General features: G+C 45.7%; 1 protein-coding gene across 1 annotated transcript; it reads left to right on the plus strand.

Annotated features, from left to right (window-relative positions):
• Positions 1,938 to 15,881, plus strand: LOC100516718 (Purkinje cell protein 4-like protein 1). Its single transcript, XM_013993755.2, is given in 4 exon segments — positions 1,938 to 2,037; positions 5,264 to 5,328; positions 14,550 to 14,671; positions 14,673 to 15,881. Coding segments are annotated over 4 exon segments (357 nt in total). The 3' UTR covers positions 14,743 to 15,881.

A 25,714-nucleotide genomic window follows, 5' to 3' on the forward strand; every position in this document is an offset into this window, starting at 1 on the left:
ACTTGATTTTTAGGATCTCAAAGAGAGATTAACACTCCTATGTTCATCGCCACCATTCACAATAGCCAAGATGTGGAAGCCCCGAAATGTCCATTGACAGGAAAAAACATGAGGTGTATACATACAAACACCTGAATGCTAGTCACCCTTTAAAAAGGAGGAAATCCTGCAATTTGTGACAGCATGGATCAACCTTGAGGACATCGTGCTAAGTAAAATAAGCCAGGTGTAGGAAGACAACTACTACCTGATTTCCCATGAGGTCTAAAACTGTCAAATTCAGAGTCAAAGAGTGGAAAGACCATTGCCCAGGACTCGGGGCAGAGGGAAGGAGAAATGAGGAATTACTAATCAACAGGCATAAAGTTTCAGCTAAGCTACATGAATAAGCTCCAGAGAGCTGCTGTGGGTTGTATTTACGGGCAGCAATAACATATTGCACACTTAACAGTTTGTGAAGAGGGTACCTCTCAGGTGACGTGTTCTTCCCACACAATTAGAAAACAAAATCCCCGCCCCCCCAAACCCAAACAAACCTCAGGAGCTGCCAGGCTCAGCCCTTCCTTTAAGCCAAAGGCCTTTCAGAGAAGAGGCCCCCTTTGAGCACCTGGATTCATGGGCCCAGAGCCAGCATCGGCCCCAGCCTGGAGGCTCTGGCCTCAATCCCAAGGCCCAAGGGAGAGGGGAGGAGGGCTTGCCAGGTGTCCCCTAAAGATGCTGAAACTGGACTCTGGCGGGGGCGGGGGGGGGGGGTAGATCCTACAAGGACAGAGTCACCAGGTTCATCTGCTCCTTAATAAAGTCCCAAGACCCTTTCTGTTTCTTTTCAGTGGCTCTTCCTCCGTTTCATGGGCTCGCTGCCTAGGACTGGGTGGAGACCTGCTTCCTCCTTTAGACACACACTTCTGCAAAAAGGACCAGGGTAAAGGGTGCAGTGGCCACGAGGCACCATGGAGGTAGACCTGTCTTCTTCCAGGTCCCCCCCAGGGATGGAGAGTCAAAAAACACTCAACCGCTCTCCCTGTCTGCTTGACCCCATGGTAGCCCATGCGAACCGGAACCGGAAGTCACACAAGGGGGAAGACTCCAGCATTCCCAAATGGATAATGCCCTTGTGGGAAGAGGGGCTAAACTCTCAATGATCTTGTGTAGACAGGTGCCCTTTAGGTAGTTTTCAGATGAGCTGGAATCTTCTCTACTCCTCCCTGTCACTGCTCAGCCTGGTGTATCCAGGCCTGGTCAGCTGCGCCTTCTGCTGAGAGAAGCCCTCACCTAGTCTCCCCTTTAAGAGGTGCCCTGTAGAGCTGGCCTGGCAGCCCCTCAAAGCTTCTTCGCTGCCCTCTCCCTCACCTACAAGCACCTTGGGAGGTACTGGTTTCACCCAGCCCAGGCTGGGCCCTCCCACTCCATTCTTAACCCTGTTCTTCCAGAGGTCACAGCAAAGCAGTCCAGCCAGCCTGCTCCTGTGAGGGGCAGGGGCTCCAGTGGGTGGGTATGTTATGGGGGAAGACGGTATTCAGCAGGCAGATATGGCCCTGAGAACAGCGCCGAACCAGATGGACCACTATGGTCATTTAATCGAAGGGTCTCTCTAGTCTTGGGATTGCTGATAAAGGACAGCCTTTATCCCCTCTGGGGTGAGGGGTGGCATCCACGGTGTTTTATTTCTCCCCATCCTTTGTGAAACCAGGGAAATTTGAGGGGCCTCAGAGATTCACACCTCATCTTAGGACCCAAAGGGAGCTGGGTCCTCATGATGCTGGCAGGCCCGGGACCCTCCATGTTGGGACCCAAAGCCTCTGGTCCAGAAATGAACTAGATTTGGGATCTCTCCTAGTTTAGGCCACTCAGGTTTCGATTATATTTTCATCACACCCAAAGCTCCCTTCCATCTTTGAAGGCCGGCTCCCAGCAGAGTTAGCACCTGGCCATCCCCCATGGCTGAGGCTACCAGCAGAGCTAGCCCTTGGGCCAAGGTGCTCCCTGACTCTGCCACTTTAGTCTCTAGCTCAAGCATGGCTTCATTAAACTGCACAGGTGAGGAGTTCCCGTCATGGCTCAGTGGAAAAGAATCTGACTAGTATCCATGAGGACACAGGTTTGCTCTCTGGCCTCGCTCAGTGGGTTAAGGATCCAGCGTTGCTGTGAGCTGTGGTGTAGTTCCCAGATGCGGCTTGGATCCCATGTTGCTGTGGCTGTGGTGTAGGTTGGCAGCTACAGATCTGATTTGACCCCTAGACTGGAAATCTCCATATGCTGCTAGTGTGGCCCTAAGAAGAGAAAAAAAGACAAAAAACCAAAAATGACAACAACAAAAACCAACCAAATACAAAAGACAAACAATAAACCGCACGGGTTAAATTCTCTCTCTCTCTCTTTTTTTTTTTTTTTTTTACACTGATCAAGTCACACTATTTGAGGAGAAAGGGACATTTAAAAAAAAAAGGAGCAGCAACATTTACTGAGCCTTTGCTATCCACTGAGCACTTTATAGGAATGAATTTAATCCTCCTGAGAAGTCATCACACTAGTCTATCACCTCCTTTTATGGGTGGAGAAACTGAGGCCAGAGAGGCTGAGTGATTTGCACAAGAGCACACAGCTAGTAAGTTGGGGAGCCAGCATGTAGCACTGCTCTATGGAGAAAATACAGGTAAATACAGGAATTATATTTGCCGGTGTCTTCTCAGCTGACATAGGAATGTGGTGAGGAGCAAAAGCACGTTCATCATGATGAAATTACTGTTGATCAACAGGCGTTACATAAGGGGAGAGGAGTAAGAGCGGATGGAAGTTGACTTATTGAATATACGTCCCAGACCCTTCACTTAGTTCCCTTCAAAGAGGAAATACTTCTATTTTCTTAACAGATGGTCCCCAAATTCATTTTAGAAAGGAATAGTCTTTGTCTGGGAGTTCCTGTCGTGGCACACGGAAATGAATCCTACTAGGAACCACAAGGTTGTGGTTTGATCCCTGGCCTTGCTCAGTGGGTTAAGGATCTAGCGTTGCCATGAGCTGTGGTGTAGGTTACAGACGCGGCTCGGATCCCGTGTTGCTGTGGCTGTGGCGTAGGCTGGTGGCTACAGCTCCAATGGGACCCCTAGCCTGAGAACCTCCATGTGCTGCAGGTGTGGCCCTAAAAAGGACAAAAGCCAAAAAAAAGGAATAGTCTTTGTCTGGAAAGTTTGAAGGTGACATCCCCGAGCCTGGATTTCAGCTGTGGAGGTGGCTCCAGAGACGGGGGTGGAAGCCCTGTGCCTGAGGTCAAGAGGAACTTGCCTGGTGCCCAGAAAGGGGGGGGGAGGGAGGGAGCTCAGAGGAGGGGGAGGAGGAAGACAAGAGGTGGGGGAAGTGAGACTCAGGGCTCTTGATGAGAATGGGAACCCCCATGTCCGGGTGCTCGGAGGAACTTAATAGCAAGGTCTTATAGGGCTTTCAGCTGCTTGCTGTCTCCTGTGGGTATAGGAAGCTTTCCTGCTGCCTCGGTTCTTTGGAAGAGTCTCTGCATGAATGTTTTGTGTGAGCGGGATTTTTTGGTTTTCCTGTTGGTGGAGGCTGGGGAAGCAGCTGTGATTCATGTCTGGATTGACACAGTGCTGGGCAGAGATCGTGAGGAAACAGGAGGAGAGGGGACCACAGGAACGCCAAGGACTTGCTGATCTCTAAGACGGACTCGAGTCTGTCACACGCTGTGGACTCGGGGAGTTAAGCCATTTGACCCAAATCTTGAGGGCCAGGGAGACCCTCACAGCTGACAGAGGCTGCACGGATGGGAAAGGCGTGCCTCTCTGTCATTGATATTTTAGGGGCTAGAGCCTTTTCCCAAGACACAGCCAGGGAGGAAAGGCTATCCTCCAAGATGTCAGTACGTAATGGAACAAAGCAAAGATGTACAAACTCATCCTAGGAGACCTTGTCTGTGACCATCCAAGAATGTTCTAGAATTTCCCCAATGGCTGGTCCATCCCTATATGCTGGAGGCAGCCCAAGTCCCCTTACCTGAGCACCAGCAATCCTCTAGTTATTATTTTACTTCCCTTGTATAGCTGCTTACAGGAAGACAATGTGCTACGCCAAATATTTTCTCATGGTAAGACAATATATTGACATTGATTTTTCTCTGCCTCTCTAATTTGGTTAATGTGGGCCTCTATCTGGAAAATGGCTTCCCTCTCCACATGCATATGAAGTTTTTTATTCTGTTAAACAGAGAGCTAGGTCCCCATCTATAATAAATGATCAAAATAATGAAAGCCACCCATGGATCCTCTTGGGAAATGGTTTAATTGGCCATTCCCCCTCAAGGTGCCACCCAAACATTGCCCAATTTTATAGATGAGGAAACTGAGACTTAAGTCATTTGCACAAGAATCCAGAGAGTGAGGAATTCAAATCTAGGTTTGTGTGACTTCAGAGCCTTTGCTATTTTCACAATGCTCCATTTCTTTTTCTTTTTTAGGGCCACACCTGTGGCATATGGAGGTTGCCAGGCTAAGGGTCTAATCAGAGCTGTAGCCACCATCCTACGCCACAGCCATAACAGCGTGGGGATCTGAGCTGCACCTGCGACCTACACCACAGCTCATGGCAACACTAGATCCTTAACCCTCTGAGCGAGGCCAGGAATAGAACCCATGCCCTTATGGATATTAGTCAGGTTTGTTAACCGCTAAGCCACAACAGGAACTCCCACGATGCTCCATTTCTGATATAATTGTAAGAGATACTTTTTTTTTTTTTTTTCATCTTTGGCTGCCTCATGCTATATGGAATTCCCAGGCCAGGGATCAGATCCAAGCCACAGTCACAACCTAAGCTGCATCTGGGGCAACACTGACTGGGGATCTTTAACTCACTGTGCCTGGCCAGGGATTGAACCTGCGACCCAGCACTCCCAAGACACCGCTGATCCCATTGAGCCATAGCAGGAACTCTGAAGAGATATTTTAAAAGGCATTGGTTGAATATTTTCCATCAAATACCCCGAGCCTATTCCTATCTAAGATATTTTCAAACCCAGTTGTTTTATTTCTTTGCTCAATCATCCTTCCACCTTCCATCCACACATCCATCATTTACAAGTTCTCTGAAGTGTCAGGCCCACTACTTGCTACCAGAGATGCAAAATCCTTTGCCCTCAAGGATCTTTCAGTCTGAAGGGCTAGCCAAAGGCACTCTACAAACACTTCAAATCCTGTTTCACACATGAAGTCACTGATGCCAGGTCATGCCTCCTCTTTCAAAGATTCTGGCTTAACAGGATTCCTCGCCAGCCCAGACTCTGCCACCAACCTGAATGGCCTCACAAACAACCTGTTCAGCACGGTAGAAGACGACACTGGGTCCCCATGCTGTACAGTGGGGGAAAAAAGTATGTTGGGGGAAATAGCAATAAAAAATAAATTAAAAAAAAAAAAAGACGACGACAGACATCTGTTTTTACTGGCCAGCCCGCATTGACTCTTCAGGTAACAACTGCCCATTTTTCCTCTGATGAACCGTCTTCCAAGTGGAGATGAGACTCAGGTCTGGCCGGTCACAATGATTGGTTCAAAGATGGAAATGTAAGCCAAATTTGGACTAATAAGAACAAGGTCCAGGACTCTGGCTTAAATGGTTAGGAAAGAGACACTTGTTCTTTTCTACTCATCTTAGACTGGTGAGGATGAAAGCCTGGTGAGAGTGGCCGGCTGCCATTTTGCTCCCACCAGAGACGAGCTTGTCTGAGAATGGAGCCCGCATAGAGGGCAGCAGAGCTGAAAGATGGAGAGTCAGATCCTGATGAGGTCAGGAGAGCTATACCTGAAGCTAAAGGATCCCTTCAGCCTTTAATAACAAAAGCTCTACATTCCCCTTTCTCAATCCCAGTTTGATTTGGGTTTTCCATCTATCACAAATGAAAGATGTGATGGAATCAAACCAAGGCCTCGCTCTAGTGACCCCTGCCCTTCTTCAGCCACAAATTCCCTTGGGTCCTGGGTAGCTGTGCCACCTCCATAGTCATTGAATCAAATACCTCACTCTGACTTCAGCCTCCGCCCCTATGTTGCTTGTTCAACCACTTCCACATCAATGATTCTTTGATCTTATATCAGGACCCATGTACCCTATACGAATGTATGACTCTCCAAGCCAGTAGCTTTTTCCTTTCTTCTCTTACCTCTACCATCTAACTTAGAGTTCATGGTGTACATCATTTCAACAACTCCCTTTTCAATAGATCAAATTCTGGTTCGTCTCTCTTTTTGATCCACGGATCCATGTCAACCTTGGATGAACCAGGTTATCTGCTGGCATTGAAGTGGCTTGGGATTGTTAGGGGAAGTTTCACAATGGGCCAAGTTTTAAATTTACCAACTGCAATCTCAAATGAGCACTCAGACTACCCAGTGATCCTACGCTGTTTCTCTAGCCAGCTCTCAGTCTTTCATTCTCCAAAATTACAGGTTCAGAATTTCACCATTCCCTTCAAATGTTCAAACTCTTCTACTGTTTTCTATTTTATGTCCAGCTCTGTTGTGTCACTAAAATGAATTTTCTGAGGTCAGCAATTCCATGCTGTTAAATCTAATGGACTTTTTTTTTTTTTTTTTTTTTTTTTAATGGCTGTATCACAGCATATGGATGCTCTCAGGCTAGGAATTGACTCCAAGCTGCAGCTCAGCTGTGGCAACACCAGATCCTCAACCCACTAAACTGGGCTAGGTATCGAATTTGGGTCTCTGTGGTGACCCAAGCTGCTGCATTCAGGTTCTTAACCCACTGCACAACAGCGGGAACTCCTAATGGACATTTTTTTATTGTGATTCTAATTAACTCTGAGCAAATTTTGAAAATTTTGGACTCTTTCCTAAACTTTTGAGAGTTTATTCTCTTGCTTTGGTAACATCACACCTTTCTGGTTTATCTCATTTCTCTCTGACCATTTGGAGACTCAAACTCTAACCAGGAATTTAAAATTCAAATTCCTTATGGGCCAGTCATAGGCTTTCTTCTCAGTCCCTTCTCTAAACAATGTCACCTACACATATAGCTTTAACTACCATTTAAATATAGATGACTCATTGTTATATCTCCAATTCAGACCCTTCTGAGCTCCAGACCCACACATTGACTACCTGCTGGATATCTTTCCAATGGGTATTAAGACCAAACTCATAGTCTCCTTTCCCCACCCCCATTATAGCCCCAACAACTCCCTGTCATTGTGAACAACATTATCATCCATCCATCTAGATGTATAAGCTAGGAAGTTATCCTTGATAACTTTTTCTCCTGCTTATTTATACATTTCTTTACCAAATTATCTTTACTCTCTTAAATATCTCCAGAATCTATCTCGTTCTTTCCATTTTCTTATCAGCACCATAGTTCAAAGTATCATATCAGCACCATAGTTCAAAGTATCATATCAGCACCATAGTTCAAAGTATCAGTATCTCTTTCTTGACTCACACAATAAGATACAAATTGGTTTACCTGTTTTCCTTCTTCTCCAAGAATTTCTCATTTCAAGATACACAAGAGAGTGTTCATTGCAGCACTATATACAACATCCAGGCCATGGAAACAACCTAAATGCCCATTGACAGAGGAGTGGATCAAGAAGATGTGGTACATATACACAATGGAATACTACTAAGCCATTAAAAGGAAAGAAATAATGGCATTTGCAGCAACATGGATGGACTTAAAAATTATCATGCTAAGTGAAGTTAGCCAGATGGCGAGACACCAACATCATATGCTATCACTTACGTGTGGAATCTAAAAAATGGACATGAACTTCTTTGCGGAACAGATACTGACTCACAGACTTGAAAAACTTATGGTTTCCAAATGAGACAGGTTGAGGGGTGAGAGCATGTGCTGGGGGTTTGGGTTGGACATGCTATAAAATTGGGTTGTGATGATCATTGTACAACTATAAATGTAATAAAATTCATTGAGTAATTTTTTAAAAAGATACACAAGAGAATCTTGAAGATTCTCTCTTCAAGGCTTTAGATACTCTTATTCTAAAGCCAAATCCTCTTACCATGGTCCACCAGCCTGACATGGTCTGGTCGTTACCTCCCTTCTACCTCCATCTTCTACTGTGCTCCTTCTTGTTGTCTCTACTCCAAGTCATGTTGGCTTTCTGTTAAATTTTTTTTTGCACTTCTCCTTGCAGAGACCTTTTGGCACATGTGATTCCTTCTATCTGGAACCTGCTCAAGTCCTGTTTTTGCCTGAGTAGTAGCTCCTTATCCTTTGGGTCTCTGCTCAAATGCCATTTCCTCAGGAAAGCATTCGCTGACTTTCTGGCTGTTATTCTACCCCATGCCCATTGTAGGGTCCCTCAGCACCATGCAACTCCTCTTCCTGTCACAGTTGCAATTTTCACATTTAGTTGGGTGATAAACATGATTCATGTCTTCTGGTATCAATGAGGGCTGGGACCGTATTTTCTCTGCTGAAGCCCCAGAGCCTAACACATTGTCTGGCATGTAGAAGGCATGCGATCGAAATTTTATTAAGTAAAGACTACATTCCCATTGTAATGTACCATGGGTTTAGGCTTTTAGAGACAGAAACGTTGAATATTAGTCATTAGTTAAACTAGCCTTATAAAGACCCTGAGGCCCCCCAAATCCACAGTCAGTCAGTAAGTACCAGTCTTCTAATTCTGTGACTCAAACCTTCCACTGCATCAGTCTTCCTCCCATTCAGCAGTGGTGCTGGGTTCCAGTAAGCCAAACCCTCTAACATCTTAGCACATATTTGTAGCAGAGTAGCATGTGATTTTGGGGCTAGGTTTAACTTACTGGTACCTTTGTGGGGAGATGCTTAGCCTCATCAGCACTATACCTTGGACAGACGGTCACCACTAAATAAGATCTACAAAGGTGAATTCGGAATCCTGCTAGTCCTACAAGCCCTGATTTACTAAAAGCTTTGTGGTCAGTGGTGCTGGATATAGAGCCAAGAGCTACAGCTCATAGTCTCATCACCTTCTGGCAGCTCCTAATATACCAAGAAAACTTTTTGGCAAAGGATCCTTTGGGAATCACATTAATCTCAGCTCACCTGCCTTTGTTGGTTCTCCTTGGTCAGGATCTAGCAAGTACACACACACACACACACACACACACACACACACACACACTGTCTCAGTCAAAAGCTAACACCACCATTCCTTCCCCCTCAGGTGTTTCACCATAGGGAATCTCTAGGGGGAAACAGAGGAGCTGACAGAGACTTGAAGTTCCATAATTGAGGGAGTGGGGCTCTAAGCCACACTGTTTACCCAACACATGCTAAGCCACCTCAAAGTGGAAAAAAAAAAAAACTCCAGTATTACCAAAAAACAAATCAAAATAAAGTTTTATATTCCCACGTACTTAAGGAAGCTTTATCTCAAAAACCACTCTGCAATTTAGGAAGAAGAGGAGGCAAGGAAAAAAAAAAAACAAACCACCATTCCTATTTTAAAACTGATGTGTATGTGAGTCACCCTGACTCACTCTTTGCTGGTCTGCACCATCATGTATCAGTCAATTTTTTTCTTTGTGAAACAGAACAAGTAGGGCTTGGAGAGACATGGATGGCGTAGGCCTGGAAATACCTCTGTACCGAGTTAACTCAGGACAGGGTATTTTCTGATTTCAGAGAGTGAAAGTGTCAAACACAAATGCTGTCAAGGAAACTAGTCCAGAGAAAGGAAAGAAACAGTGGAGGGAATTTCCGACATGTAGATATTGCCAAACTTGTAGAATCACAGTAGGGCCAAGGAGAAAATAAATATATCTGCTTCCCTGTCCAGAAAGCAAGTACATGTTTTGAAGACCTAGATTTAGTCATCATAGATCGGGGTTCGAGTTTATTCCATATCACTTCCTTTTTTGGTATTTGCTCGACATTCACTTTTTACATTATGAATTTTTCCATGTTCACTTTCATTCTCTTCTTTGTTCAATTAGATACTGAGTTGTAGCGCATTTCTGATCTGCTGTGCCATTCCGAATTCCCTTTGTTCTCTCTCCCCGCTTCCCCCTCCCTCTTCCCTTCTTTCAGACTTTCAGATCTACTACCTATCTAACCTACTTGTCTATTGACTAATCATCTGTCTACCCATCAAAAATCCATCTTCCACATCACCTCCTTTAATGAGGGAGGGGAATAGTGCTATCACCTCTTGCAACCAGCTTGTATTTTGGGACTTCTCTGTTCACGGATTTCACCTTCAATCTGACCATCTGCCCAGCATTTTCCAAATGTTCCTTAACCACTCTGGTTCACCTCTGGCATCTGTTTGCTTTTGACTCAATGGAGTTATTTATATTCCCTCTACATTCAATAATATTTTGAGAAGAAGAGGTAATACATATGTCCACCTACCATCTTGAGATAAAAGTCACAGAATATTTTGACATGTCAAAGCTCTTGTATAAAAAAGATATTACAACCTAGAAGAAATGGACTTTTTTTGGTCTTTTTAGGGTCATACCTGTGGCATATGCAAGTTCTCAGGCTAGGGGTCGAATCGGAGCTGCAGCTGCTGGCTTACATCACAACCACAGCAACTTGGGATCTGAGCTGTGTCTGTGACCTACACCACAGCTCACAGCACTGCCAGATCCTTAACCCACTGAGCAAGGCCAGAGGATCAAACCCACATCCTTATGGATACTAGTCGTGCTTGTTACTGCTGAGCCACAATAGCAACTCCAAAAAAGGACAACTTTTTGGAAACAGGGTCCACCAAAACTGAATCAAAAGGAAATATATCATTTTAACAGACTGATTACTAGAAATAAAATTGAATATACATATTCAATATACCAACAAAAAGTCCAGGACCAGATGGTTTCACAGGCAAATTCTATCAAACATACCAAGAACTTATACAGATCCTTCTCAAACTCTTCCAAAAGATTGAAGGAGGAACATTCCCAAAGACATTCTATGAAGCCACTGTCACCCTAATACCAAAACCAAAGATACTACCAAAAGATTGATGAATATAGACGCAAAAATTCTCAACAAAATTTTAGCAAGCCAAGTCCAGCAACATATAAAAAAGATCATAACCATGACCACGCGGGATTCATCCCAAGTTCACAAGGATGGTTCAACATATGTAAATCAATGTCATATACCACATTAACAAATGAAAAGTCAAAACCACATGATCATCTCAATAGATGCAAAAAAGGATTTGACAAAATTTAGTATCCATTAAATAAAAACTCTTACCCAAATGGGTATAGAGGGAATATATCTTAACCTCATAAAAGCTGTTTATGACAAACCCACAGCCACTATAATACTCGACGAGAAGCTAAAAGCTTTCCCGCTAAAATGGAACAAAGACAATGATGCCTACTCTCACCATTTTTATTCAACATAGCATAGGAAGTCCTAGCCACAGTAATCAGACAAACAAAAGAAATAGAAGGTATTCAACTTGGAAGAGAAGAGGTAAAATTGACACTCTATGCAGATGACATGATACTATATAGAGAAAACCCAAGGAATCCACACAAACACTACTTAATCTGATCAACAAATTCAGCAAAGTAGCAGGATACAAGATTAACATTCAGCAATTGGTTGCATTTCTGTATACTAACAATGAGATATTAGAAAAGGGATATTTAAAAAATACCTTTTGGAGTTCCCATCGTGGCACAGTGGAAATGAATCCAACTAGGAACCATGAGGTTGCAGGTTCGACCTCTGGCCTCACTCAGTGGGTTAAGGATATGGCGTTGCCATGAGCTGTGGTGTAGGTCACAGACGCAGCTCGGATCTGGCATTGCTGTGACTGTGGTGTAGGCTGGCAGCCGGAGCAGAAGACTTGAATAGACATTTCTCCAAAGACATAGAGATGGTCAGTAGGCACATAAAAAAAATGCTCAATATCACTAATTATTAGAGAAAAGCAAACCAAAACTACAATGAGCTATCACCTCGCACCAGTCAGGATGGCCATCATTAAAAAGTCTACAAATACCAAATGCTAGCTAGAGAGGGAACAATCCTACACTGTTGGTTGGAATGTAAATTGGTAAACCATGATGGAAAGCAGTATGGTGACTCCTTAGAAAATATAGAACTACCATAAATATAGTAACCACCATAGAATTTAGCAATCCCACTCCTGGGCATATATCTGGCCAAAACTACAATTCAAAAAGATATATGCACTCCGATGTTCCTAGCAGCACTATTCACAATAGCCAAGACATGGAAACAACCTAAATGTCCATTGACAGATGAATGGATAAAGAAGATGTGGTACATATATACAATGGAATACTGTTCAGCCATAAAAAAAAAATAATGAAATAATGGCATTTGCAACAACATGAATGCAACCAGAGATTCTCATACTAAGTGAAGAGAGTCAGAAAGAAAAAGACAGATACCATATGACATCACTTAAATGCGGAATCTAAGATATGACACAAATGAACCTATTTCCAGAAAAAAAAAAAAAGCAGACTCACAGTCATGGATAACAGACTTGTGGTTGCTGAGGGAAAGAGTGGAGCCAGTGGGAAGGACCGGGTGTTTGGGGTTAAGCAGATACAAACTATTTCATTTAGAATGAATAGACAATAAAGTCCTACTTAAGAGCACAGGGGACTATATCCAATCTCCTGGGAAAGATCACGATGGAAGATAATATAAGAAGAGGAATGTATGTATATGTATGACTGGGTCTTCTTTGCTATACAGCAGAAATTGGCACAAAACTATAAATCAAATCTAATTTAGAGAAGAGAGAGATTCTCATGGTGGCAATCAAATACTTGGCCTAGGAAGTGACATCCTCAAAACTCACCGGCCAAATGGATGTCATTCAAATTCTAATTTGCTGCTAATTTGCTTCTTTAAATTGCGCTATCAGAAAGTATAAAGACAACCCACGGAATGAGAGAACGTATTTGCAAATTCTATGTTTAATAAGGGACTTGAATCTAGAATATATCAAGAACTCTTACACCTCCATGAAAGGGTAGGTGACCCAACTTTTAAAAGAGCAGAAGATATAGGAGTTCCCGTCGTGGCGCAGTGGTTAACGAATCCAACTAGGAACCATGAGGTTGCGGGTTCGGTCCCTGCCCTTGCTCAGTGGGTTAACGATCCGGCGTTGCCGTGAGCTGTTGTGTAGTTTGCAGACGCGGCTCGGATCCCGCATTGCTGTGACTCTGGCGTAGGCCGGTGGCTACAGCTCCGATTGGACCCCTAGCCTGGGAACCTCCATACGCCACGGGAGTGGCCCAAAGAAATAGCAAAAAGACAAAAAAAAAAAAAAAAAAAAAAAAAAAAAAGAAAGAAAGAATCTGGCATGGTGTAGGTTGCAGCTGTGGCTCAGATTTGATCACTGGCCCAGAAACTTCCATATGCCCTGGGGGGTGGCCAAAAAAAAAAAAAGAGAAAAAAAATAAAATAAGAGCCCAAGATATAAAGACATTTCTCTAGAGAACACATACAAATGACCATCTTCCCGTGACAAGATGCTCAACATCATTAGCCATCAGGGAAATGCAAACCCAAACCACAAAGAGATTCCACTTCACACCCTCGTGGGAGAGCTTTAATCAGAAAGCCAATGACAAACAGGGTCTGGCACACTCTTGATGGAACTTAAAATGGGACAGCCAACTTGGCAAAAGTTCTGGTAATTCCTTAAATGGTTAAACAGAGTCCCTATGTGATCCAGCAATTCTACTCCTAGATGATCACACAAGAAAACTGAAGATACGTGTCCCCATAAAAACTTTGAACACAAATGTTCATGGCAGTGTTATTCATAACAGCCAAAACGTGGCAACGACCCCAAAGAGGACCAGGTAAACCAAATGGGGTGTAGCCATACAGCGGAATATTTTTACCATGAAAAGGAATGAAGTGTTGATACACAATACAACATGGATAAACCCTGAAAACACTCTAAGTGAAAGACACAAAACACCCCATATCCTATGACTCCATGTATATGCAGATTAGGTAAATCCATAGAGAGAAAATAGATTTGTGGCCGCCAGGGACTTCAGGGAGGGGGATGACGGGAAGGCTGCTCATGGTAAGGGGTTTCTTTGGGGCTGTTACCTTCTGGAATGACATGGTGGTGATGGTTGCATGACCTTGTGAGTATGCTAAATTCACTGCATTGTGCATTTTAAAAGGATGCGTTTTAAAGTCTATAAATTCAAAAAACATTAAAAGTGGACTCAAAGGCTCTGAGAGGACAGGGTCACAAGGGGACTCCTGGTGCAGAGCTGAGGGGTGGGAGCCGGGGTGCAGGAAGGGAGCAGAGGCTCTCCTTACTAACTCTCCTCCACTGTCAGCAGGGCCCCCGCCCCCCAGGCTGCTTGCCGCCTCCCCTGCACTTGTGCTCGGTGCGCCCTGTCCCGCTGCCCCATGAGCCGGCTCTCTTCCAGGCACAGAGGCTGAAATGAGGAAAAGCAATGAGCTGGCTTCACAGTCTCTGAACCAGCTACAGAACGGAGACCCTCGGCTGTCTCGAAACAAATTCGATTCCAGAAATCTAGCTCAACACCAAAGCATCCCCAGCAACCAACCAGGCACCTGGCCCAGAGGAAACCAGGAAAGCTGGCAATGCCAAGAAGGCAGAGGAGGAGGAGACAGACTGTGATCTGACTTAACCAGAAACAGAAGGCTGCCCTTGCCATGCAGGGCAGGTTCCAGAGAGTCTGCAAGAGGAAGAAAGGTCCCAGCTCCTGAAGAGCCAGTCTTGCCCTTTGCCCAGCTCCCTTCTCTCCCCTTCTCCACAGCTCTGACCCCTATGTACCTCCGTCCCTCTAGCTTCTCCCTGAGGCAAATTCAACCCTTATGCATTGTTTATTTTCTCTGGCTCCTTCAAGCCACTGCAGCTAAAGGAACGTGGGAAAGATGAAGAATCTGATAGGCAGCCCCTTGCCTACGGGTGGACCTGGAAAAGGGCTCCTTAATGGGTCCCTATACCTGCCTTATGAGGGTGGCAAGATGCCAGCGCTGAGGTTGAGAGGGACCCAGACAATGCGGAAGGGAGGGGAAAGCCCTCAGGGGAAGGGGCCCAAGGACGGGGCACAGACACTGTTCTGCCAGGTGGGACATTCACTCTTCAGGTTGCATTATCCCCCTTGGCCGCCTTCTCACCAGCACCTCAACTTCCCTCCTAGGAGCTAAGCCGCAGCGGGGTCTGGAACCTCCCTGCCCCCTAGACATCCTCTAAATCCAGCTGAACCCATGTCCATGCGTGCTGTGCAGACTCGTTCCAAGAAGGGAGATGGGACTGGGAGAGACCAGGAAGTGATTCCTTCATCATCTAGTCTAGCATCACAAGGCGTGGGAGTGGAAGAGGTTCAGGGGGCCATAAGCAGGGGAGTGGGAACTTGGGTAGGTGGGGAAAGCAGGAAAGAAAAAGGAAGTGTCTAAAGACACACGTCACCGCTGTGAAGGCACCTGTGTGAAAGAGTCTTGGGCTTTGCTAAGCTGCCTACCGCTAACCCCTCCATCCAGCTGTCCCCAGAGGTCACACAAGCAACTGGCCACTTTAGTTTCCACCTGCCCCACTGTGGAGTCAGAGCAAAAGTGGAAGAGCCACGCTGTGGTTTTAGCATGTTTAGTAGTTATAGAAATACTTTTAAAACCCTTGAATGGGATAAATAAGTGAATGTGGACTCAAAACGGATTCTTCAAGTTTGTTTTTTTTTGGGGGGGGGGCTCTTTTTAAGGCAGAACCCATGGCATATGGATGTTTCCAGGCTAGGAACTCCTGGATTCAACTTTTTAAGTTGTTTCTCGATTTATGTAATTTTCAATTTTTTTCTTCTTTGGCTGCCCCAAACCGTATGGAGTTCCCAGGCCAAGGATTAGATTTGAGCCACAGTTACCTGAGGCAATGCCAGATCCTTCAACCTTCTGGGCCAGGGATTGAGCTTGCATCTGGTGGGCTGCAGAGATGCCACTGGGCCTATTGTGCCACAGTGGGAACTCCAATTTTACCATATTTTTATACCAATTTTGGACATAATCTTACCAAACATTTAAGTCATAAGATTTTAAATGATTTTCCCTTTGTATAAGTTTTATTAAAAATGAAGTCATTTACATTCTTGTTACTAAAAATTAGAAACTGCACTGGAAGCCATATTTTTAATTATAACGTTATTTCGTTTATAATAGTGAGATTGCCTTTTCAGTAATGATATTCCTCACTGGAATTTTCCAAGAAGAGGAGTTCCCATCCAGGTGCAGCAGAAATGACTCCAACTAGGAACCATGAGGTTGTGGGTTCAATCCCTGGCCTCACTCGATGGGTTAAGGATCCAGCATTGCGATGAGCTGTGGTGTAGGTCACAGATGCCGTTCGGATCTGGCTTTGCTATGGCTGTGGCCAGCAGCTGTAGCTCCAATTGGACCACTAGCCTGGGAACCTCCATATGCGTGGGTGTGGCCCTAAAAACCGAAGCAAAAAAAAAAAGATTTTTCCAAGAGGAGATCCCTGACCAACTCCTCCAGCACCTAGCAATCTGTATGACATTCACCAGATGAGTATTCAGTAAATATTGTGAATTAATGATGGATGATTAATTAAAAGCTAGAATTTCAATGACTTTCCTAAAGCCATTTAGCACTTCCCAGTTAATAAACGATAGCAATACAGAAGGAGGAAAGCTGAAGATAAATCAAGTCAGTTTCCTAAAACAGACCCTTTGCTTTGAAAGTTTGTCTTTTTCATTTCTTGGGTGTTGGGCTGCACCCCGCAGGCCTACAAGTTTGGTAGCCATCCAGGCTGGAGACCAAGCAGAAAGAGCTGGCAGATAGCAAGGGAGACATTATCGGATAGGGGAATCTTACATATCTGAAGCAAAAGGTCCTGGAGCAACACCCCACTGGGACAGGTAGGCAGGCAGGCAGGACATGGCAGCCATCATAGCCACTTGGGGGCTAAGGAGCTGCCATTTATTAGGTGAACTAACATCAGGTTGCGCTCATCAGTTACCAGGGAAACTCAGGTTAATGACTATCACGAGGGTAGAGGTTGTTTAATAAGTAGCAGGTGAAGCCTTTGGGGCCTTAAGGATTGGAGCAATCAATAGCCAGGAATGCAGGCAAGCAGCTGTTGGTGTGGGTAGGGAGCAGGCAAAGCCGGGACTGGTTAAGCTGGGGAATTACTAAAGAGCAAGAGCACAGCCATCCGAGTGCCCTGATCATACCCTCCACCCCTGCCTACCCTGCGTGACCCTTATAGTCTTGGTCCACCCCTCTTCTGTGACACCCTTGGGGTCAGCATGTGGAGATACACTGCAACCAAATACTGCAAACAGTACAGATGATAGCAGCTAACAAGCCTCAAGAGTAAGCCAAGGAGTTCCCGCTGTGGCACAGTGGGTGAAGAATCTGACTGCAGTGGACAGGGTTACTGCAGAGGCACAGGTTTCATGTCCAGCCCAGCACAGTGGGTTAAAGTATCTGGCTTGTGGCAGCTGCAGCATAGGTCACAGGTGGGGCTGGTTTCAGTCCCTGGCTTGAGAACTTCCATACGCCCTGGGTCTGGCCATTAAAAAAAAAAAAAAAAAAAAAAAAAAAAACCATCCAAGAGCTTAGTGGGTCAACTTTTCACGTCCACAGGAGGACAAGAGCATCTTGTTGTAGACTCAGCCATCAGACTCCTTTCACAGTGAGACCACCATTGTCACCCCAGTCTGCAAACAAAGTCCCTCCCCTCGGACTAGGGAGGGAATGGAAGATATTTCACAAGCATCATACAGGGACAATCACCACCAAGAAGCAGAGTGCCAGCAGTAACAGCCTTCAGAGAACACCGCGTCTGCCTGTGGCTTTTGTCCTGGCCTGCAGGACCACACAGCCAGCCTGCCCACCCTCAGTCCCCACAGCTGGTGCCAAGTACTGGAGGGTCGGAATAACCACAGACCACAGGGTTAACATAAGGGGGCCTTTCTCCAGTAGGGGGCCCATATCAAGGACCTGAGTGATCTTCGGGGGGGGCTGGGTAGAAGGGAGGTGACATCTCTAAGTCCTCCTTTCCAGCCTTCTTCCCCACGGGGTGGCAAACCCAAACCACCAGGGACGTATCTGCCAGACTCAGGGCTATTTTGTATGTTCCCATGGGGTAGATCCTGTGGCAAAGCCCTGACCCGGAGTTGAGTGGTAAAGTGGGGTGTCGTCGATGTTCATGAGGTCCCATATGTCACACAGTTCTTCTAGACCCCAAATCATGTGTTTTTGCGTCGCTCAGTAACATGATGGACCTTCTGTGATGTCTTCCCCCTGTTGTAACACGTCATGGGCTTTGCTCCATCACTTTATACCATTGCTCTGCCTCCTTCCTTCGCCTTAGAAACCCAGGGTACCCATTAGAGCCATTATTTTGCTGCTGCCACAGGCCCCAACAAAAACCCTTCTGAGTGACTGGCCACGTCCAATTCGCAAGCCTGTCCCTGAGTTAATACCCCTAAAGCCCTCGTCTGTAATTGTTTAGGGGTGGTGGGTCGGGGGGGTATGTCTGATTTCACCAGCTATCCCTCTGCAGTCAGATGAGCCAAGAGCATGGGGGCTGCTGCTTTTAAACTGGGAAGAGACTGAGATTAACACGAGATCAGCAACATAATGGAAGAGAAAGACCTCTCTCGCGGTGGTGGTCAGCTGCGGGGGGCGGGGGAAGACCACCTTGGGATTATCCCTCAATTTTCCACTTCTCATCCTTACTTCCCCACATCTCGGTGCTCACAGGAGGTTCCTCAGCCTCCTGGCTGGCTTGCCAGTTGTTGGGGTACACCCTACAGGCCTGCAAGCTTTGCAGTTGCCCAGCCTGGAGACTGAAGAAAAGAACCCAGAGACAGCAACAGAGAGAGCAGTGGCTTATTGGATAAGGGGTCTTACATGTCTGAAGCCCAAGGTCCTGGAATAACACCCCATTGCGGCAGAGCGGGCGGGCAGGCAGGCGGGCGGGCAGGCAGACATTAGCAGCAACCTTTGCTGCTTGGAGGAGGAGGCTGCCATTTATAGGGCGTTGGCTCATTAGTTTCCAGGGAAACCACCAGAGGGGTCCTTCGCTCCCAGCCCCTCAGGTGAACAGCCATCACAAGGGCAGGTCTTGCCCTTCCATAAGCTAACCCTGTGCAGCTACTCTGGCCCGAGGATGAGAACAATCATCAGCTGGGGCAGGGGGCAGAGCACATCCATGTGAGTAGAGGGAAGGTGAAGCAGGTGGAGCAGGGGATGTACAGGGAGCAAGAGCATAGCCATCTTGAGTGACCTGACCATACATTGGGCATCTCTAATCATCTTCCAATATTTCTTCTTTTTTAAAAAAAAAAAATTTTCAGCTGCATCCATAGTATATGGAAGTTTCTGTTCCAGGGATTGAGTCTGAGCTACAGCTGTGACCTATGCCACAGCTGCAGCACCACCAGGTTCTTAATCTGAGTGCCATAGTGGGAACTCCCTAATGTTTCTTTTTTTCTTTTGAAAGTCACACCTGTGGCATATGGAAGTTCCCTGGGCCAGGGGTTGAATCAGAGCTGCAATGCTGGATCTGAGCCACATCTGAGAACTAAGTCACTTAGCAAGGCCAGTAATCAAACCCAAATCATCACAGACACTATGTGGGGATATTAAGCTACTGAGCTACAGTGGGTACACCTCCCCAATATTTCTTAAAGATGACAAACTCTTATTTTGGGTTTATATCTGACTGTTCTTTCAGTATCTTAAAATATCTGTCATCTGGGAGTTCCCGTCGTGGTGCAGTGGTTAACGAATCCGACTAGGAACCATGAGGGTGCGGGTTCGGTCCCTGCCCTTGCTCAGTGGGTTAACGATCTGGCGTTGCCATGAGCTGTGGTGTAGGTTGCAGACACGGCTCGGATCCAGCGTTGCTGTGGCTCTGGCGTAGGCCGGTGGCTACAGCTCCGATTCAACCCCTAGCCTGGGAACCTCCATATGCCGTGGGAGCGGCCCAAGAAAAGGCAAAAAAAAAATCTGTCATCTGGACTTTAGATTATAATTAAATGAAACAATTGTAAATTATCTGGTTATCTTAATCTCTAATTCCTTTTGGGTTTTTTGTTTCTTTGTATGTTTTGCTTTTTAGGGCCCCACCTGCAGCATGTGGAAGTTCCCAGTCTAGGGGTGGACTCAGAGCCACACCTGCCAGCCTACACCAAAGCCACAGCAATGCAGGATCTGAGCCGCACCTGCCACCGACACTGCAGCTCACTGCAATGCCGGATCCTTAACCCATTGAGCGAGACCAGGTATCAAACCTACATCCTCATGGATATTAGTCCGGTTTGTTACCACTGAGCCACAACGGGAACTCCTAATTTTTTTTTTTTTTATCAATTTATGTTTCATTTCTAAAAGTTTGAAGGCAGTTTCCCTTGCCCTGGAAGGCACTGTAGTCAGTGGCTGAGAGCACAGTCCCTGAAGTCAGATGAGGGCCTGAGTCCTGTCTCTGATGCTTACTAACGGTGTAACCTTAATCTCTCAGACCTTATTTTTCTCATCTGTAAAATAGCAATAATATTAGGACCTACCTCAGGGGGGGTTTGTGAGGACTAAATGAATGAATCCATGTGATATGTTTTTAAAAGTCTCAATAGATTTTTTTAAAAGTAAAAGCTATTTTACTTCTTTATTTTTATACATTGGCCATGCCCACAGCATGCAGAAGTTCCAGGGATCAAAGCCACACCACAGCGGAGACGATGCCAGATTCTTACCCACTAGGTCACCAGGGAACTCCATTGATATATGTTTGTTTTTTTTTTTTTTTGTCTTTTTGTCTTTTGTCCTTTGTCTTTTGTTGTTGCTGTTGTTGCTATTTCTTGGGCAGCTCCCGCGGCATATGGAGGTTCCCAGGCTAGGGGTCAAATCGGAGCTGTAGCTGTCAGCCTACGCCAGAGCCACAGCAACGCAGGATCCGAGCCGCATCTGCGACCTACACCACAGCTCACGGCAACGCCAGATCGTTAACCCACTGAGCAAGGGCCGGGACAGAACCCGCAACCTCATGGTTCCTAGTCGGATTCATTAACCACTGCGCCACGACGGGAACTCCATCCATTGATATATGTTGATTTCTAATATGAATGGCCTGATGGAGAAGTCCGATGTTAATTTATGATTTTTCTAGCTGTCAGGTTGTAGGTTCAACTCTTCCTTGTTTATTTGCATGCCGCAGTTAGGGTGTAACATCTCAATCACATCTTTTGTTGCCCTCTGAACCTCCAGAAGCCATCGAGGGATTTAGTCTTTACTGGTCTTTTGAGACTGGCCTGGGAGGGGCAGTGAGGATGGCAAAGGGAGTTTATATTTAGGCCATTTGAGGATTGAATTTTAAGAGGATCATGCTTTTACCAAGAAGAAAGGAGACTAAGCGATGAGGGCAAGAGGAGGTAGTGTCGGAGAGGTGACACAATGCAATCCTTAATCTACCCTGTTGATGTGGAGTTGCCTTGTTCTTCGTGGTCCCAGAGAAAGAGCTAGGGGCACTGGATGGATTTGGTGGAATCCAAAGGAAGGAATTCCTAATAGAGTGTTTTAGATTCATCCCTATACAAGCCACAAGCGTCTCTCTCCTGATCTATTTCAATAACCTTCTAACTTCTTCTACGTCTCTAAGACTCCTCTGATATATGAGCCACATTACAGCCGCAGCCAGTGGTCCTTTTAAAGCACAGATATGATCATGTCATTTCCTTGTTAATAACCCTGCAATAACATCCAGGAAGACTAAAACCAAAATCTGTATTATGGCCTATGAGGCTTATTGGGTCTGGCCCTCCTCACCCCTCCAATATCATCTCACTTCACCCTCCTCCTTGCTCACGGTGGTCCAGCCACACTGCTTTTCATCATTTACTTCCTCACAGGGCCCCTGGAACACGCTTTTATCTTTGCCTGGAACATTTCACTTCCATTTTAACTAATCAACGCCTACTCTCCCTTCAGATGTTAACTCAACCATGCCGTTCTCAAGGAAGTCTCCCTTGAACTTCTTGCCTTGGTCCATTAGCTGTTCTCATAACATCATGTACTTCTAATGTGTACTTCTTTCCACTGATACAATTGAATGGCATTCGTGTGAATTTTGGATTAATGCCTGAAAGGTCTATGTTTTTTCCCTTTTATCCTCACCTGAATTTTCAGCATGGAGCATAGTGCCTGAAACCTAGGAGGTTCTCAATCAATGCTTCCTGATGGACAGCACAAAAGACTGAACAGCTGACCGACGTGTTTTATGTGGGAATTATTATCCTCCTTCCACTGGAGATTTTACAAGCTGAGGCTATGCAAACTCAAATTTTCTTTTAGAATCTGATTCTGTAATCTCAGGACCCGTGTCAAAAAAATAGGTTTACTTGGCTAAGAAAATGGCAGTGAGTTCATGGAACCTCTGCCGCAGCATCTAGTTGAAAATTGCCAGAGCGCCACCTAGTGATCAGAGGCAATGCTCCTTTTCCCACGCGTTCGTTCATCTTATATGTGCTGCTCAATTCCATCGGATGCCGCTCACACAGACGACGATGTCAGTAGTGCCACGTGGAACAGAGCAAGACGGCATCCCTGGCCCTCAAGTGTGGTTATTGGAAAGACTTTTAGGCTAGCGGAAAAGAGCCAGTGGAAAGGAACTGGTTGAAGGATTATCCTGGAGAGGGAACGAGTGATGGATCAAGATCTTTCCATGAGGAGGAAGGGATGGAGCAGGTGGCCTCTCCGTGAACTGGAGAAGACCACAGGGAAGAAGGCGGGAGGGGCCGGATGTAGATGGATATTACGTGGGAAGAAGGCACCGTAGGAGGGAACATCTTACCTTTTAAACTACTCAAAGTGAAATACTTTCCCAGTGAATACGACTTGGAGAAATGCTGCCACTTTTCACAAGAAAATGAGACCCATGCTAATTGTTTCCTGAAATCAGAGATGCTTGCCCCTGTCCCCCTATCATGTAGGAGACCAGCCAGTGGACTTTTCATGGGATTGGACAGCAACCCCTTATTCTCTCCCAATGGGAGATAACTTCTTTTCCATTGGCTCACTTTCCCCAGTGTGGCAATGCTCTCCAACCCCCTCTTAGCTCACTGTCCCCATTCTTCCAAAACCCAAGCTTGCATCACCCAAGCTTGGACAGCAACTCTTTTTAGCTGAGGCCTCAGAGTAGGGTTCGATCTCTCATCATCGTACCACCTTTGAGGACCAAGAGTTGAGAGAAGGAATCAGACACAAGAGCCTCCAGTTCAGGAGTTTGCAAGTGACTCCAATTTGGGGCAACAATCTCTTCCCTATCAAATATGAAGCCTTAGCTCAGAAGAAGATGAGAAGGAAAGTGAGGAAAGTCCTGTTACAAAGGATAAGAGAGGAGCAGTCATTTTGTGAGGACCAGGGACAGTTGGCCAGGGAGGGCACTACCCGATATTCTATGATATTCTATGTGGGAAAAGAATCTGAAAGAGAATGGATGTGTGTACATGTGTAACTGAATCACTTTGTTGTACAGCAGAAATTATCACAATCTTATAAATCAACTATACCTCAATAAAACTTCTAAAAATAATAATAATAATAATAAAGACAAACATTCTCAGAAGTTCCTGTTGTGGCTCAGCGGTAATGAACCCCACTAGTATCCATGAGGACGTGGGTTTGATCCCTGGCCTCGCTCAGTGGATTAAGGGGAGGTGCTGTGAGCTATGGTGTAGGTTGAAGACACGGCTTGGATCCTACATTGCTGTGGCTCTGGTGTAGCCAGCAGTTGCAGCTCTGATTCGACCCCTAGCCCAGGAACTTCCATATGCCTCAGGTGTGGCCCTAAAAGGAACAACAACAATGACAAAAAAAGACATACATTCTCAGCTTCTAAAAATAGGTGCCTAGGTTGGCTTCCCTAAGAAGCAGAGGGTTTGTGTGCAGGAGGTTTACTGTGAATTGCCCAGCGGATCAATGCCCCCAGGGGGAGTGAGAGAAGCAGGCTCACAGGGCACAGTTGAACGGTGGTGCAGTTGCAATGAAGGCCTGATTTTAGAGGGAGCTAGGAGGATCCTTCAGGGCTGACCCACCTTGGGCAACGGGGCCAAGCCTTTATGCTTCCCTCCGCACAGGATTGATCAGCCAAGGGAATCAGGCTGCCCTGAAGAAGGGAGTGTGACTTTGGGCTAAGCAGCTCCTCAGCTGAAACCAGGTCCCAGAGAGGACTCCGATGAGAGCTGTCAGCCATCAACGCTCTAGTATCTAAGGGAATGAATGCCCCAGCCCTGAAAGATAGGCCCGGACAGCCCATTCCAGCACCTACTGCCGCAGGCAAGTGACAAAAAGCGACAATTCAAATAGGAAGATTTTTTTTTTTTAATTTTATGGCTACACTCACAGCGTATGGAAGTTCCTGAGCCAAGGATTGAATCTGGGCTGCAGCTGTGGCAATGCTAGATCCTTTAACCCACTGCACTGGCTGGGGATTAAACACTTGCCCCTGCAATTACCCAAGCTGCTGCAGTTGGATTCTTAACCCATTGCATTACAGTGGGAACTCCAGGAAACCTTTTTTTTTTTTTTGCTTTTTAGGGCCACACTTGCAGCATATGGAAGTCCCCAGGCTAGGGGTGGAATTGGAGCTACAGCTGCCAGTTTACACCACAACCCCAGCAACACAGGATCCAAGCCATGTCTTGGACCTACACCACAGCTCACAGCAACACCAGATCCTTAACCCACTGAACGAGGCCAGGGATTGAAGCTACGTCCTCATGGATACTAGTCAGTCTTGTTACCTCTGAACCACAATGGGAACCTCATAGGAAACTATTTTTACAAAAAATGTCCAACAAATGTCCAGCATCATTAGTAATGAAAAGTGCAAATTTAAACACACTCTTAGCCTATCATATTTGTGATTATGGAAAAAAATGAGACATGAATAAAGGAATTAGGGTGAGCATAATTTTCGATACTGGGTGGTGATAGTAATTGATTTAAGGTTTGAAATACTGGTAGGAGGAGAAGCCCTGGAAATAAATGTGCTCACTCACAAAGAGTGTAGGTAAAGACCCAATAATCCTATCGGCTCAGAGGATAATTAATATGAGATCCATAGGACAAAAATGTATTCAAGGAAAGTTTAGTATCACTGTGCGTGGAAGGTTTTTCCGAGGAGAAGTTAAAGAATTTAGAGCAGAGCTCTAAAGTCCACAGAAGGGGCAGAGACATTTTGGTGAATATTTCTAAGCATAGGTGTTCAAAGACAGAAAAAAAAGTGCCCACTGAACTGAAAATCAGCCTGAGATGGAAAAAAAAGGCAGGTGGCTCCATACACCAATGGATCAGTTTATTAGAGGATGTTACTTACAGGTGGGATTCGGTTGACAGGGAACCGAATAGCTGTATTCCACACCCCTAAACGGCCATTGGGACCATTTTATTTTTGTCTTTTGTCTTTTTAGGGCTGCACTTGTGGCATATGGAAGTCCCCAGGCTAGGGGTCAAATTGGAGCTACAGCTGTCAGCCTACCCCATAGCCACAGCAACACCAGATCGGAGCCGCGTCTGCAACCTACACCACAGCTCACGTCAACACCGGATCCTTAACCCACTGAGTGAGGCCAGGGAATTGAACTCGTCACCTCATGGTTCTTAGCCAGATTCATTTCCACTGCACCTCGATGGGAACTCCACTGGAAACTTTTTATAATTA

Source organism: Sus scrofa, chromosome 1 (genome assembly GCF_000003025.6).
Source record: "Sus scrofa isolate TJ Tabasco breed Duroc chromosome 1, Sscrofa11.1, whole genome shotgun sequence".
Lineage (NCBI taxonomy): Eukaryota > Metazoa > Chordata > Mammalia > Artiodactyla > Suidae > Sus > Sus scrofa.